The 13,546-nt window shown below is 39.7% G+C and overlaps 1 protein-coding gene across 1 annotated transcript; it reads left to right on the top strand.

The window, feature by feature from the left end:
* Window positions 1-1,745: 1,745 nt before the first annotated feature.
* LOC145443578 (uncharacterized) lies at window positions 1,746-13,532 on the top strand. The gene is made up of 5 exons (XM_080321526.1): window positions 1,746-2,061; window positions 3,105-3,286; window positions 3,605-3,769; window positions 7,741-7,843; window positions 11,115-13,532. Exons 1-5 carry the CDS (start codon window positions 1,946-1,948, stop codon window positions 11,380-11,382), a joined length of 834 nt encoding a protein of 277 aa, XP_080177652.1. The 5' UTR covers window positions 1,746-1,945; the 3' UTR covers window positions 11,383-13,532.
* The last annotated feature ends 14 nt before the right edge of the window (window positions 13,533-13,546 follow it).

Here is a 13,546-nt window from a genome sequence, read left to right as displayed (position 1 = left end):
TTACTGACTTTTAGTAATTCTCAGACCTTTCATTTCGTCTTCCACTAGAAGTACTTATGACATGTCTTAGAACTGACTACTTCTACTTGTAATTGAGCATAAATGTATGGCGTTACATGTGCTACTTGAGTAGCAGCGCTGACCTGTTCCACCGATTCAAGTTCATAGTTACGACATTTCAGAAACCACTAAACATGTAAATATTTTTGTATTTAGAGCTGGCGTTCAATCATGCAAAACACTAACAAAAAGTCTGTCTCAAAATTACCAATGCTAATCTCTGGCTCTGTTCCAGCATAGAGCACGTGGTATTTGGAGTAGGCCACAGAATGTCCTATGTCGAGAGGGATCGACTGTCCTATTACCGATGCATAGTTATTTCCATTGTGAAATAACACGCACGTCAGGTTTCCTGTTGAGCTGTTAGTATGCAGTTCATCTGGTTGTCTATAACAGACAATTCAATAGAAGCCCTTTGTATCATGGCAATTAACCAAAAGAAAAACAGTTCAAAAACAGCTTTCCTCGATTACGATAAAGTGTGACAATGTATGGAAACTGGAAAAGAAGAATTAACAAGATAAGCACATGTGGACACTAATGGTGATAAATTCTGTCAAGTTATCATGATCAGCACTTTTTTCTTTGTGAAAGCAGACATCTTGATTCTTTAAATGTTTCAAAACAAGCTTAAGGGCCACATATTCGGGTCATGTACCAGAGTGAACAATTCTCTTATACATAATATACCAATAATACGATGTTTATTGTTTGCAAACTTTAACGTTTTACAAAAGAGCAGTGTGCTGTCACAAAATGTATTGACCGATTAAGTCTGTAGGACGGATGTATAAAAATAGATAACGTATGGAATTAAATTAGGTACGGACCTACTGGGTTATTCTGTTCTACAAAAACCCCGGTTTCATCATTATAGATGATCTCAATAACAGTATTTGATCTGTTGCTGTATTGCGGTGACCGTAATGTTACTAACAAAAGCCGAAATTTGATTAATTTAGGAAAATGAAAAAATACATACCGAAAAAACCTGACGCCGTAGAGAAATTCTGACAACAGAATCGGATTCAGCAACCTAAAATTATCCGAAATCAATCATTAAAATTTTTGGGACAAAATTATTTTGAAAATTTTTAGACCAGTGTAATTTTATGGGTCGAAAAGAGCTTCTGACTGAACGAAGATAGAGAATTACTGTATTCCAGTTCACCGAAAACTAACTCATTCTGTACTCCAACAACCCAGATTTCATGATAGATGATTTCACAAACACTATTTGATCTGTTGCTGTTGTATTCTTACCGTGATATCACTAACGAAAGCCGAAATTTGATTCATTCATGCAAAATCAGAAAAATTCATACGGAAAAATCTGACGTGATGTAGAAATTCTGAGCACAGAATCAGATTCAGCAATCTTAAGTCTGTCATTAAAATTTTTGACACGATTTTTTTTCGAAATTTGTAGACCAGTGTTGTTATCATTTCACTATATTTTCATGCCAACATGGGAGCCTTGAAACATATATAATGACCGTATCAAATGATAGAAAACATGTGACACCGAGCTATACCTGCATGTTCACTGTTCAGTTTATGGAAACGATATTTCTGTGGATTTCCAGATGTCACAATTATATTTAACGAATACGAAATTATTTTTGATTATAATTATGTGTACCTTGCGGTATTCTCTTTTGAATGCATAACACGTGTGCGATTGAAGTTTCCATGTCTTTCTCAATGTATATGACGTCTTAATGAGACGTATAATACTCGATTATCCGACTCGCAATCGATTTACTCAGGTACTCGATTTTACCAGGCCCATCAGTTATGCGTTACATTTTCGGATTACAATCGGCTGAGTTAATAGCTAGCATTGGGGCTTAATGCAACAATACTTCATCAAGTAGCGCAAGTTATGGTGGATAAAACGCAATATATTTGCGAACACAAATCATGGAATGTGTCGTGTCAAGGGAACGATGTTTTGGATATCGTGTCGGCCAGCTACGGAAGGGAACATGTTTTTAATGGGTGAGGTACTGGTCCTATGAATTGGTATTCACCTCATTCCCAAACCGACGGTCGGCTATGGACATTGAGGTACCGCATGAGGTGACTCGGAGTATATACACATAGCACTTCATATATTGTTACATAAATATTGAAGTTTTAATTCGTAAAATTAAACTATACCTACTGGTCAGCAATTTGCAATGCAATGTCGTATCGGCAATGGATCTTAGCTTAATGCTAATGAACATCACCTTTCAAATATAATTACAAAATATAAATACATTCCCGGTTATCTTTTGTCAACTTTCAGTTAGTTATTTCCACAATCCCTTACCTTGCCTCCTCGCATGATGGATTTAGATAACATCGTTAGCGTCCGCCGTACATGCAACGACTGCGGGGTATAGGAAACGTTTGGAGTGTAACTGACTTAGATAAATAATCAACAAAGGTGCAATTACGGCGGATGGTGTTGGCGAGGGGCCGAGATATATAATCCACATAGTCTTGGAGTTCGTTGAGATAGACGATGCTAGCATAGATTCACTTTTACAAACGAATACTGTGAACACTCTGTATGTCTACATTGAATTGATTTGCAATACATTGTTGGCAAGTGAGTGTCGCATGTCAAAGTCAAGTAGATACGGCAGCTTCTCAGTAATTGCGATTCTCATTGCTTTAACCCTGCTTGCTTCAATTCCGAGGTATGTTGGATATCATTTAACCACCTGTGTATGGGGGTGCAGGGGTATTGTTGCAAAATAATAAGATTGCACGACCGATGATCGGTGAAACGTTTATTTTGAGATGCGAAATGGTCCTTAACTGCGAACTGGTCCTTAACTGCGAACTCCATACTTCATGTCCATTAAAGTTGATTATTCCGCAATATGTTGTGAGATGGCGGCCCATGCGCCGGATGAGCGTCCATAATATAATAATATAATAAATTGTAATATATTAATATAATAAATTATAATATGATTCTGTAATCATATTACTCTAAATAATTAATAATATTTTATCACGTCATATTAGATAACCGTTTATAATCACAGATTCGGATGTGGCGGATTAGGCTGGAAAGGAAAATGCGACAGTAGACACAGTTTGACAGTTGTGAAGGACTCATGTCAGAACAAGACATCTTGTTTGCTACCAATCAACAACGATATATTTGTGGAAGATCCATGTAAAGGCGTTACCAAATATCTCAAGGTCACATACAGATGCCGAGAAGGTTTGTTATATGCATAATATATCCTTATGAATAATATCATGACTTTTCCCGAAAATGGAACCATTTTTATATAACATAGAACTATTCGTATAATCAAAATGACACTGATGCTATTTAGCACGGTAGTGCGTGCAGTAATGTGTTACCACAGTAAGTTATAGGTAGTGGAAACGGTCCAAAGGTTACACTTCATTATGAAGCTATCGTGATTTATTATATACTTATAAAATCAAATACAGAAACAGTATAGGTAAATTCGACGGTTAGAAGAGTCGTATATCGTAGTCGTACTTTATACTTTCATTGGTGCATTTTCAGCTTCTACAAGTGCGAATCCTACGGAAGAAACAATTTACGAGGATTTGGCGACTATAACACACAGCAGCAACAACACCATTGATACAAGAACGTCCAGTGCAACGATTACAAATGGAGTGTCGGATGTACAACCAACCATCGCAATAAGGCGGTCTCTCAGCACAGGTTAAATATAACTAGTAACAATTCAGTAGAACTAAAAAATATAAATTTTCAATACCTCTAAACGTTTAATTATAGGTAGCTTAAAGCAGACTTCGATTCGACTTCAATTTCTCATAATCGATGTCACCTAAATTATGTCTATTACAAATTATGCCTAATACAGTCACAACTGGACACAAGGGTTTCCTGACATTTCGAACCATCGGTTGCAAGCAGTTATTCTTCAACCGATAAGAGTCAATCCCAACAGGTGCGTCATAATTACTTGGAAATTGTTTAATTTCATTTCAGTAGTTTTGTTCATGTATAAGCATTACGAACGCGGGGCATCAACAAATTTTCCGTGTGATTATGAACGTAACAAATCATGAAAGCAAAGTTATAGCGGGGATTACCAGGAAATTGAACGGGTAGTCAGAACGCTACAGACCACGGTTCGGGCACCTTTGCGTCAAATGAGTCATATTGGTCCTATAATTTCGATTGTAATTCCTCATTAGCCCATGAACCCTGTTAATCTGTTTCGATGCCACAGGTACATCAGTTAGACTAGAGACCTCATAGTGACATGCAAGTTTTCTACATTAGGTTCGTCGTGTGCAGCATATTCCCGGTGTTACAAATAAATTTTATTTTATAAAAACCCCGCACTAATCAAGCTAATCAGCCGCAGGGCTGCGGAGTCGGAGTCGGAGTTTGGGTAATTTTCGCTTGATGGAGTCGGAGTCGCACTATGAGTCGTGAAAACTGTAGTGGCTGGGAGTCGGAGTCGTTTAAAAAATACTGACTGGAGTCGGAGTTTGGGAAAATGACCTTGACTTCGACTCCGACTCCAACTTCTTTATCATGAAATGTATCTTTAAATTACTAATAATAACTATATTAGGATTTTTATGTTCCATCAATCACCGTTATTAGTAACGATACAAATGTGGCCCGCGAGAAGGTTTCGTGTGGCCTGCGAGGTAATGCTCGAAATTAGATATAACATCAGGTAAAATTGCAAGGCCAAGCCAAATTTGATTAGCCTGACCGCGAAATTTGATGATTACTAAAACGTCAGTTTCGACGAATTTGCGAAACCAGGGGCCAGCCATATTCATCGCAGATCTTCGTATATGACCATAAAGTAGAATATTCCGTAGCAAATTTATTCTACTTGAAATTTTTCTTAGCACTTCGCATGACTTATTGTCACATTTCTTGCATTTAGTATTGGAATTATAATTTATAAATTATAAATACGCGTAATTTACAGAATTGAGTCCAACTATACTCGCAATTAGGAGATAACGTGTCGTCCAATATGCGACTTTGCTTGTGCGTTCGAAGCGAGATCGTCGGCGATGAAACATTAGCACAAAATGACTGAGGCATGTTCACTGGTCTGAAACGTCGATATTGCTATGTCTAAAACCCCCAAATAATCCTGTCCTTGCCAAATGAGCCCATTGCTATACAGAGGCGACCCCCAATATATGCAAGTTATATATTTATTGATCGAATTCATTCATTACCGTGGAAAATATTTCGTGCTTCGCGCGACCAGGCATGACTGCACACTGTACAGTTGCACAGGGAGTTTTCATGACATAATTGTTATCAATTTTCAAGCGTAGTCATATAAGTCTTGTCTTCAATGTTACCTAATTCGGTTCGTTCCTATCGGACGGCTAAAAAAAGGTCATCAACATTCAAGTTACCCTCGCAATGGTTCGTAAATCTCATGTTGCCTTTTCGTCGAAAAGCTTGGCCACCCCTGACATAAATAGAATTGGACATTATTTGCAAATTACGATTCAGTTGCATGGGGGCAGAAAGAAGCAATATGCATCTTCGCGATGCAGTCTCAAATTGATGTAATTTTTGGAATTATACGTGATATTGTGACAGAGCAAATATATCGTCTATGGTTGTAAAATTGATGGAAATATAACCAAACGCTCCTTCCCACTTGACAAAATTAAAAATATTTGGAGTGTAGCTTAGCTGCTTGGGTCGAACAAATGATCACGAAAGAATGCAATTCCTAGTCCTTGATTACTTGACTAAGTGGATGTAGACGAGTCGGAGTCGTAGCCGGAGTCGGAGTCGGTACGTTTAAAGACTCAGGAGTCGGAGTCCGTCTATTGAAAATGTGTGGAGTCGGAGTCGGAGTTGTAGTCGGTAGTAAAATTTACTGACTCCACAGCCCTGAATTCAGCCGCACAATCAGTATACGACCTTAAAATCACCATTCCACTGGAATCCACAGACTAACAAACAGTTCTAACTTCAGCTCAAGTAACGGCGACCTCGTTAGTAATTTGTACTTTCGAATGTACTGAATATCAGGTCATGGTGTCTTATGGTATGGTATGGAACGAAATTTCGGTATGGAATATGGAAAATGCAAGTATGGTATTGTATGGAAATTTCCCAAGTATGGTATGGAATGTTCTTTCCACACTTCCATACTTTTTGCATATTTAGACAGTTATGCCAGAATCATGACAATGATCCTACTTTTGATTTGTCAAATTGATGGCATAACTCAGAAAAAATTGCTCGCTGTCTGAGTGTCTATGTTCATATCTCAAATTGCGATTCATGTCTCACCCACCCCGGTCGACATCTATTTGAAGACAACAGAGTTGCGCAACGCGCATACGAAAAAAATAATATGAATAATTATTATTCCAATGGAAGTATCATGAAAACGAATGATATTCGACCCCTGTCGAATTACAAATTGCATTTCGCTTATCGTAACTTCCGCTTCGTAAACTATCAAAGAAGTTTTAAAATCGTAGACTCTGAGTATGTAGAAGTTACATCAATATTTTTATCGATTGGTTGAGCTTGGAAATAATTTTCTGCGCTTTAGTAGGATGATCATCACGCAATCTCTATTTGACATAACCATCATTGAAATTCAAAAATCTGTAGCTAGTCTTGGAGCGACGTACGATATGCCGGCCTCCTACACGCATTTGACTTTATGAAATCTGGTTATCTCTGATAAAAGAGCAGATATACCCTGATGTTGGCTAACGAATCTAATGTGTGGCCCACAGCTTGGCGGGAAATGGACATTTGATCCACTGTACCAAAATGATTGTAGTGATGTAAATTCATATTCTAAGATATATTCTAATGCAGTGGTTTATAACCGGTGAGGAATTAAGGTATTTCCGGTCGGGAATAGACTCACTTGTAAACACATCTTTACATTATGTCTGGGTATCTTCGGAGTGTGTCGCCCCTCGGATATCATGTCTGGGATATATTCTAACTGTGTTGCTATTCGGACATCATGTCTAGGGTATGTTCGGACTGTATTGCCACTCGGTCATCGTGTCTGGGGTATGTTCGGACAGCATAACCGGTAGGATATAATGTCTGGGGTATATTCGGATATAATGATTCCTCGGACATCATGCCACTCGGACATCATGCCACTCGGACATCATGTCTGATGTATGTTCGGACTGTGTTGATTCTCAGACATCATGTCTGGGATATGTTCGGACTGCACCATTCGGACAACCTGTATGAGGAGTGTTCGGATATAATGACTATTCGAAGATCATGTCTGAGGTGTGTGCGGACTATGTTGCCACTCGGGCATCATGTCTGGTGTATGTTCGGATACTATGACCACTCGGACATCATGTCTGAGGTGTGTTCGGACAATGTTGCCACTTGGAAATCATGTCTGGAGTGTATTCGGACTGTCTCGGCCCTTGGACACCATGTCTATGATATGTTCGGACTGATCTGCGAGACTTGTTTGGGCATCGGAGAGCCGATTGATTTTCTTAGACACCTCGCTAGGCGGTTCAAATTTGGCCGATTAAAATTCTCCGATTAGTGGTTAATCATCATCTGTGAAACGGAAGCCAGCTGATTACGGATTAATCGACATCTGTACAATCCACCCTAATGTTTGATTTCACGAAACGCACCCCTGACACCCGGATATATTACAGGGGAAATATCTCCTCAGCGAACAGGATTTATCACGGCGGGTATTGTCGGCGGGCTTGTTACTTTACTACTACTTGCAGTGGTTGTGACGTTACTGATGGCAAAGTAAGTGCTGGGAAGAAATTATACATTCGTCTCGCCTCGATAACTATATATGTGTTTACGGTACGAACTGTATATCATCTTACATAAAATGGAAAAAATATTTTAAACAGGATCGAAGTTAATTTTGACTGATCTATGAACTCACTATATAGCCACTGCAGCAGGGGTGGCAACTTCGACAGTCGTCGGGCCTGATATGGGAAAATGAAACACTTGGAGGGCTGAAATCCAAAATTCATGCATTAATCCCGGATTTATCCTCCTATACAAGGAAGACACCAAAATCAGCATTTATTGAATTTATTGACGTAATGTACTTCAATAGCTGTTGAAGTCAATGAGACATCTGCGTTCAATCAAAGTTGTCAACAAGTTCTTTTACCCCTGGTTGCATGTCGGATGTAGTAACGACTGCATGTCAAGTGTCAACATCAGTGAGATTTGAACACAGTTTTGTTTTGTTATGTTCATGGTCGAAATAATTTGCACGCCAATGTATGTAGACCCGAACAGTCACTAAAATTTGACGTATGAATCCAGTAGTGGGGGATTGCGACAGACTGTGGCAGCAGCCACATTATTATGTCACCGCCTGCGGGCCTCTCAAAATCCTCGTCGCGGGTTATATGTTGCCCGCCTAGGAACTAACCGTAGTTTGATATATACAGTCAATTTAAGGATGGCGTGACTCTGTGTTCGCTATACGAGACTCAATATTCCAGAAGTTCACGTTTGCAAGCGATCCTTCAGAGGTTCTGCAGGGTGAACATTTTTTTAGTAAATAATAGAGTTATACGAAATCCTATGACTGCTGAGCGTTATTCTTCAAACTGTAACTTACTATGACTCTGTGCATGACAGCGACTGCAAGAAAGGAACGCCAACGCGCAAAAAATAAGACAAACCGAGCATTGCCGAAATATTTTGTTGATTTTCAAACATTTTTGCTAGAAATATCACGCAATTCCGTTGTGAGTAATAAATATAATACCTCGCCTCCGTCACCGCTACATACTCACATGGCGGGGAGAAACACATATATACCTCTAATACTTAGGTATGAATCCTGGAGACGACCTCGGTCGGATTCGAGCTGGCAATCCATTGGTGTTACAGCCGCGGTAGAATTAGTCATTCCTAATGAAATCATGAATGATATTAGGGTTCCGCTGTGTCAAATTGCTCCTTTGCTCCGAATGTTCTTGAGTAGCCTAATAATACCGGGTGTGAGCAGTAGGGATGGTGTGAACCTCTGAAAGGTTCGGGTTCGTGTGAACGCGAACCTTTTTGAAAGGTTCTGTGTGAACACGAACGTGAACCTCGTGACGTCATATTGCTAATTCCAACCCTATCTTTCAATGAAGTGATGGCCTATATTAATATACACGATACCCAGCGAAGACTCGGGTCACATAATGTCACATTGCTGAAGTACATATTGGCGTTTTAAACGTCGCTAAATGTATCAACCGCGGTTATGAAGGCATATAATAATCTCATAAAATCAATACATTCCGTCGCTTTGCCAACAATTTCGACGACGACTTACCAGGGAATATAAGCTTACGCCTTAACGGTCTTTGACTGACCGGACAATGTGTTCGGAGTCTGAGTATTGCTACATTGATATTGAGCAGAGTGTAAAACGGGTTTCTATACTCGCTACCGATACCATAAACAACAAGTTATATAGCAGTAGCCGTCACGGATTTGGTTTTAATGATACAGTAAGGATATGAAGTCAAGATTGACCCCGTACGCCCGCTCGATTGTTTACATCAGAAAACGATACCAATGCCATTGATTAGTTGAATAAGCATCATTCGCTGACTACGTATATCGCTCGTGATGTTGTGTGATTGCGGGTCAAGCTCACAGCAGAGAGTCACTAAATATTCACAAACGAAGAGCTGGATATTTCGAGAAATTTTTTGCAACAAAAAAGCAAGTAAAACTTTTAATGTTGTCAAGGTGCATGCTCGTTTAGTGTTGATTTTTTATGCTGCCAGCGCCATGCATAGAGTGACCCGCAGTTGAAATGCAATATATTTTAACCAAAGATCTTATAGTGAAGTCCGAATTACAATTTACCAAAAAGGTTCACAGTGCAGAACCTACCAAGGTTCTGTTGTGAACGCGAACCTCTAAATTTCCGAGGTTCACACACAGAACGCGAACGTGAACCTCGCGTTCACACCATCCCTAGCTGAGCAGGGTTGTAACCAAGTCATAAAGCTCCGAGTCACAAGTCAATTTCACTTCTATAGTTTTGACTCGAGTCAAGTCGAGTCATTTTCAATTTACCACCGAGTCAAGTCCGAGTCCAAGTCATTGAGCAGAGGTTCGAGTGCGAGTTTTGGTATAATGACTCGAGTCCGAGTCCAAGTCATTGTGTTGACTTCTCAGTTTCCAGTAGAAGTCTTGTTCAACCCTACTTTTATAACTCTGTTTGGTGATATCGAATGATTCGCATTTATAACAATGATTTTCCTCACTTTTAACAGTTTCTGGTCGCATTTTAAAGTACCAGTACCTATAGACGAAATCCTAATAGGGTGGTTACTTTACTGTTCTTCGGAATTAGAATTAAATATCGGTCTTGACCGTCTGAATCTCGAGTCATGCGCAATGACTCGATTCCAAGTCGAGTCAATACACATATTGACTCGAGTCGGGTCGAGTCATTTATGTCTTTTGAGAAAATGACTCGAGTCAAGTCGAGTCATCAGAAAATCGTGACTCGAGTCTAACTCGAGTCGAGTCATTATAACCCTGGGTGTGAGTAAGGGTTTTTGTGGGCCGAAAACTAATCACGTATATAGTGGAATTTACCGAAGTTGTTATAAGATCAGGATTCGCGCCAGTAACCTAACATCGTCATTAGTGACATATTTTGCATGCCACCAAGCCTTACTGCTATTAATGACTTCTAATCCTGCAGCATCATTTTCATATTATCTTGTTGGCATGGACAATGGACATGGATTTAAATCGATTTCCAATTTATATATAGGTCGTCTAAAAATAAATTCAGTGCGATTTAAGCTTTAATACCACATCTCCGTCTGTCATATATTTGTAGAGTTTTGTTTCAGAAAATTGCAAGTTCACTCGATTTTGTGATTATTTACGACTTTCAAATTTCTCTTCCAGGACCAAGGCCCTATTATATTTCTAAATATAATTCTAGCACATTAGAAATATTGATTCATAGATATCACCGCTTAACTCTAACCCTGCTAATAACCACCAAATATCGGACTGTTTGTAGAAGAAAGAAACAGAATGCCACTGAAGATTCCGGGGTGGCAATCGGTTTTGTGAAGCAAAATGATATCTACGAGATGGATACAGACCATAGCGACTCAAGTGAGCACCGAATTCCCTATGAAACTGCCGCCTACTCAGCCATTAACGATACCAAAGAAGGAGCTACCAGCGGCGAAGTGATCATAGATGGCGTTTATTCGTGTGCCAATGATATGGAAATAGTGACAGAAAGTCAACGCCCAGTGGACCTGTCTGATGATGCAACCTAAACCAGAATTTATCATATTGATGCTATGAAGATTTTGTTGCTACCCGAAATATGTATTGAATAATGAGTTATCTTATGAGGGCGATTTGTTTTTGACATGTCAAAACAATTGTCAACAAATTGTCAAAATTGTTTACGAAGTAGAAAAAAATCATTTTTTTTCAAAATCTTCCGTTTTTCAGGTAAAAACAAATCTCCCTACTTATATGCATGATCCTTATACAGCGATGACCGTGTATCTACATTGCGGGTCTTCATTGTTACGTATTTGTCTCTAATATAAAAGGTATAAAATCGAACCGACAGTAAATTCTTGATGGGCGCCTATCTTGATCTGCGATTCGCATTTGTACTGTGGGGCCCAGATTGATAAAAGGACACTATAAATATTTTTTACGTTTAATAAAAAGCTCTCAAAATTTTTGTAGCCAATCCGTGAATTCAAATGGCATATTGACAGCTTCCAAGTGCCAGCACCACATCGCCAAAATTTGGAAATCCCAAAACTATTGCGTATCGTCTCATTCTATATAGGCTACAAATATTTGTGTATGATTTATCGGTGCCACTTGCTTGGTCAGGAATACAACCAACACCCATCAACCGAACTTCTAACCGATACAAGGCATGAAATTTACTCCTTGATAAGACCAAATTTCAAGACGTTCAATACCCTGTCAAAATCCCCTATTCTGGAACGGTTAATGGTGGAAAAAGAACGAATTCAGTTCGTGGCACCCTGGACGGTTCCACCCCCCACGGTCGATAGGACTCTACATCGACTTATCCGAAAGGGGAACTCCCCACTCTCAGTGAAATCGTGTTTCCGAGATTACCTTTTCGAGTGCCACGACCAAGCCGTCGAGATTTATACAGACGGTTCTAAGACGGCTACAGCAACGGATTTCGCGATTTACATACCATCACAGTCAGTCCGATTTAGCCAGATCTGCTCGAGTTCATTTTCCGTTTTCCAAGTGGAGATGCTAGCTATCGCTAATGCCCTATCGTGGATAATCAATCATGGCAGTCGAACCGATAAATATGTTATTCTGACAGATTGTCTTAGTGTTCTGAATACAATCGCTACCCCTAACCGCACACCGAGCAGAACGCTCAATAAGATTTTCCCTCTGTTCCTGCAGTTGGTAGGGATTGGCATCGACGTTGCCTTCTCCTGGGTTCCAGGACATAGTGGCATTCCCGGAAATGAGGTTGCAGATGAACTTGCACGTTCCACCGCCTCTTTCACATTTGACAGTCAGGGAATACCTCAAATTACCTATAGAGATGTCAAGAACGAAGTACGCAAATACGTCCGGACTGAGTGGCAGACCGAGTACCGTTCAACAGAGACGGGAAACCACTACAAACGTTTCAACCAAACAGTACAAACAACGTTTCCCTCGATGCACAGATCGCGTTTGTATGAAACGATACTATTCCGACTCCGATCCGGCCATTGTCGCCTAAAATGGCATTTATTTAAAATAGGCTGCAGCGACACGCCTTTGTGTGACTTATGCCTCGTACCCGAGAATGGGGATAAATTCCTTCTCGCACGTCCAAAATACGATTGGCACCGAGCATTTGATTGATTTTTGCTTGAACTTGAAAGTTGAGTTCACCACATATAACCTTCTCGTACGGCCAGAACTTTTCTCGCCTCTCGTTGAGTTCGTCCTCGCCAGCAATGTGTTGATTTGAGCAACATTTTTCTCAGGAACACGATTTGCGACATGTAATACGACATTTCTGTCGTGGCGCACCAAACCGATAAGGTGACAAGCGCCACAATGTCCCATTTTCACAATTAATAATAATTATGAGACATATCCGACAGATTCCGGGTAACGTTCGATTCGACATGATCCAAAAGATCACGTTATTGGGCACTGTGCATATTCTTCGGAAGGCCTTGAATGCACCACTGGACTAAAATTATACTAGTGAATCACAGCATCATTTCTGTAATTTCGATTCTTCATTTTCAATCATCTCTACCTCTGCTCTGTAACCCTCGCCAATTCTTCATCTACTGCAATTCTGTAATCTGACTTAGACTCCATGTATTGCATAGGAATAACAATTTGACTGCATTACTGAAATTTTAAAAAATTTACTCCAATCTCGCCATTTTCCTTTGGGTGCAGGTTGCTCACCGC

Source organism: Botryllus schlosseri, chromosome 7 (assembly GCF_051294905.1).
Source record: "Botryllus schlosseri isolate E-star chromosome 7, Bs_hap1, whole genome shotgun sequence".
NCBI lineage: Eukaryota > Metazoa > Chordata > Ascidiacea > Stolidobranchia > Styelidae > Botryllus > Botryllus schlosseri.
This window is presented reverse-complemented; position numbering and strand designations above follow the sequence as displayed.

Coding starts and splice junctions, on each gene's coding strand:
- LOC145443578 (XM_080321526.1), top strand. CDS start 1,946: ATGGTGGATAAAACGCAATATATTTGCGAACACAAATCATGGAATGTG. Junction 3,770..7,740: donor AAGGCGGTCTCTCAGCACAG/GTTAAATATAAC, acceptor GATATATTACAG/GGGAAATATCTCCTCAGCGA. Junction 7,844..11,114: donor GTGACGTTACTGATGGCAAA/GTAAGTGCTGGG, acceptor GACTGTTTGTAG/AAGAAAGAAACAGAATGCCA.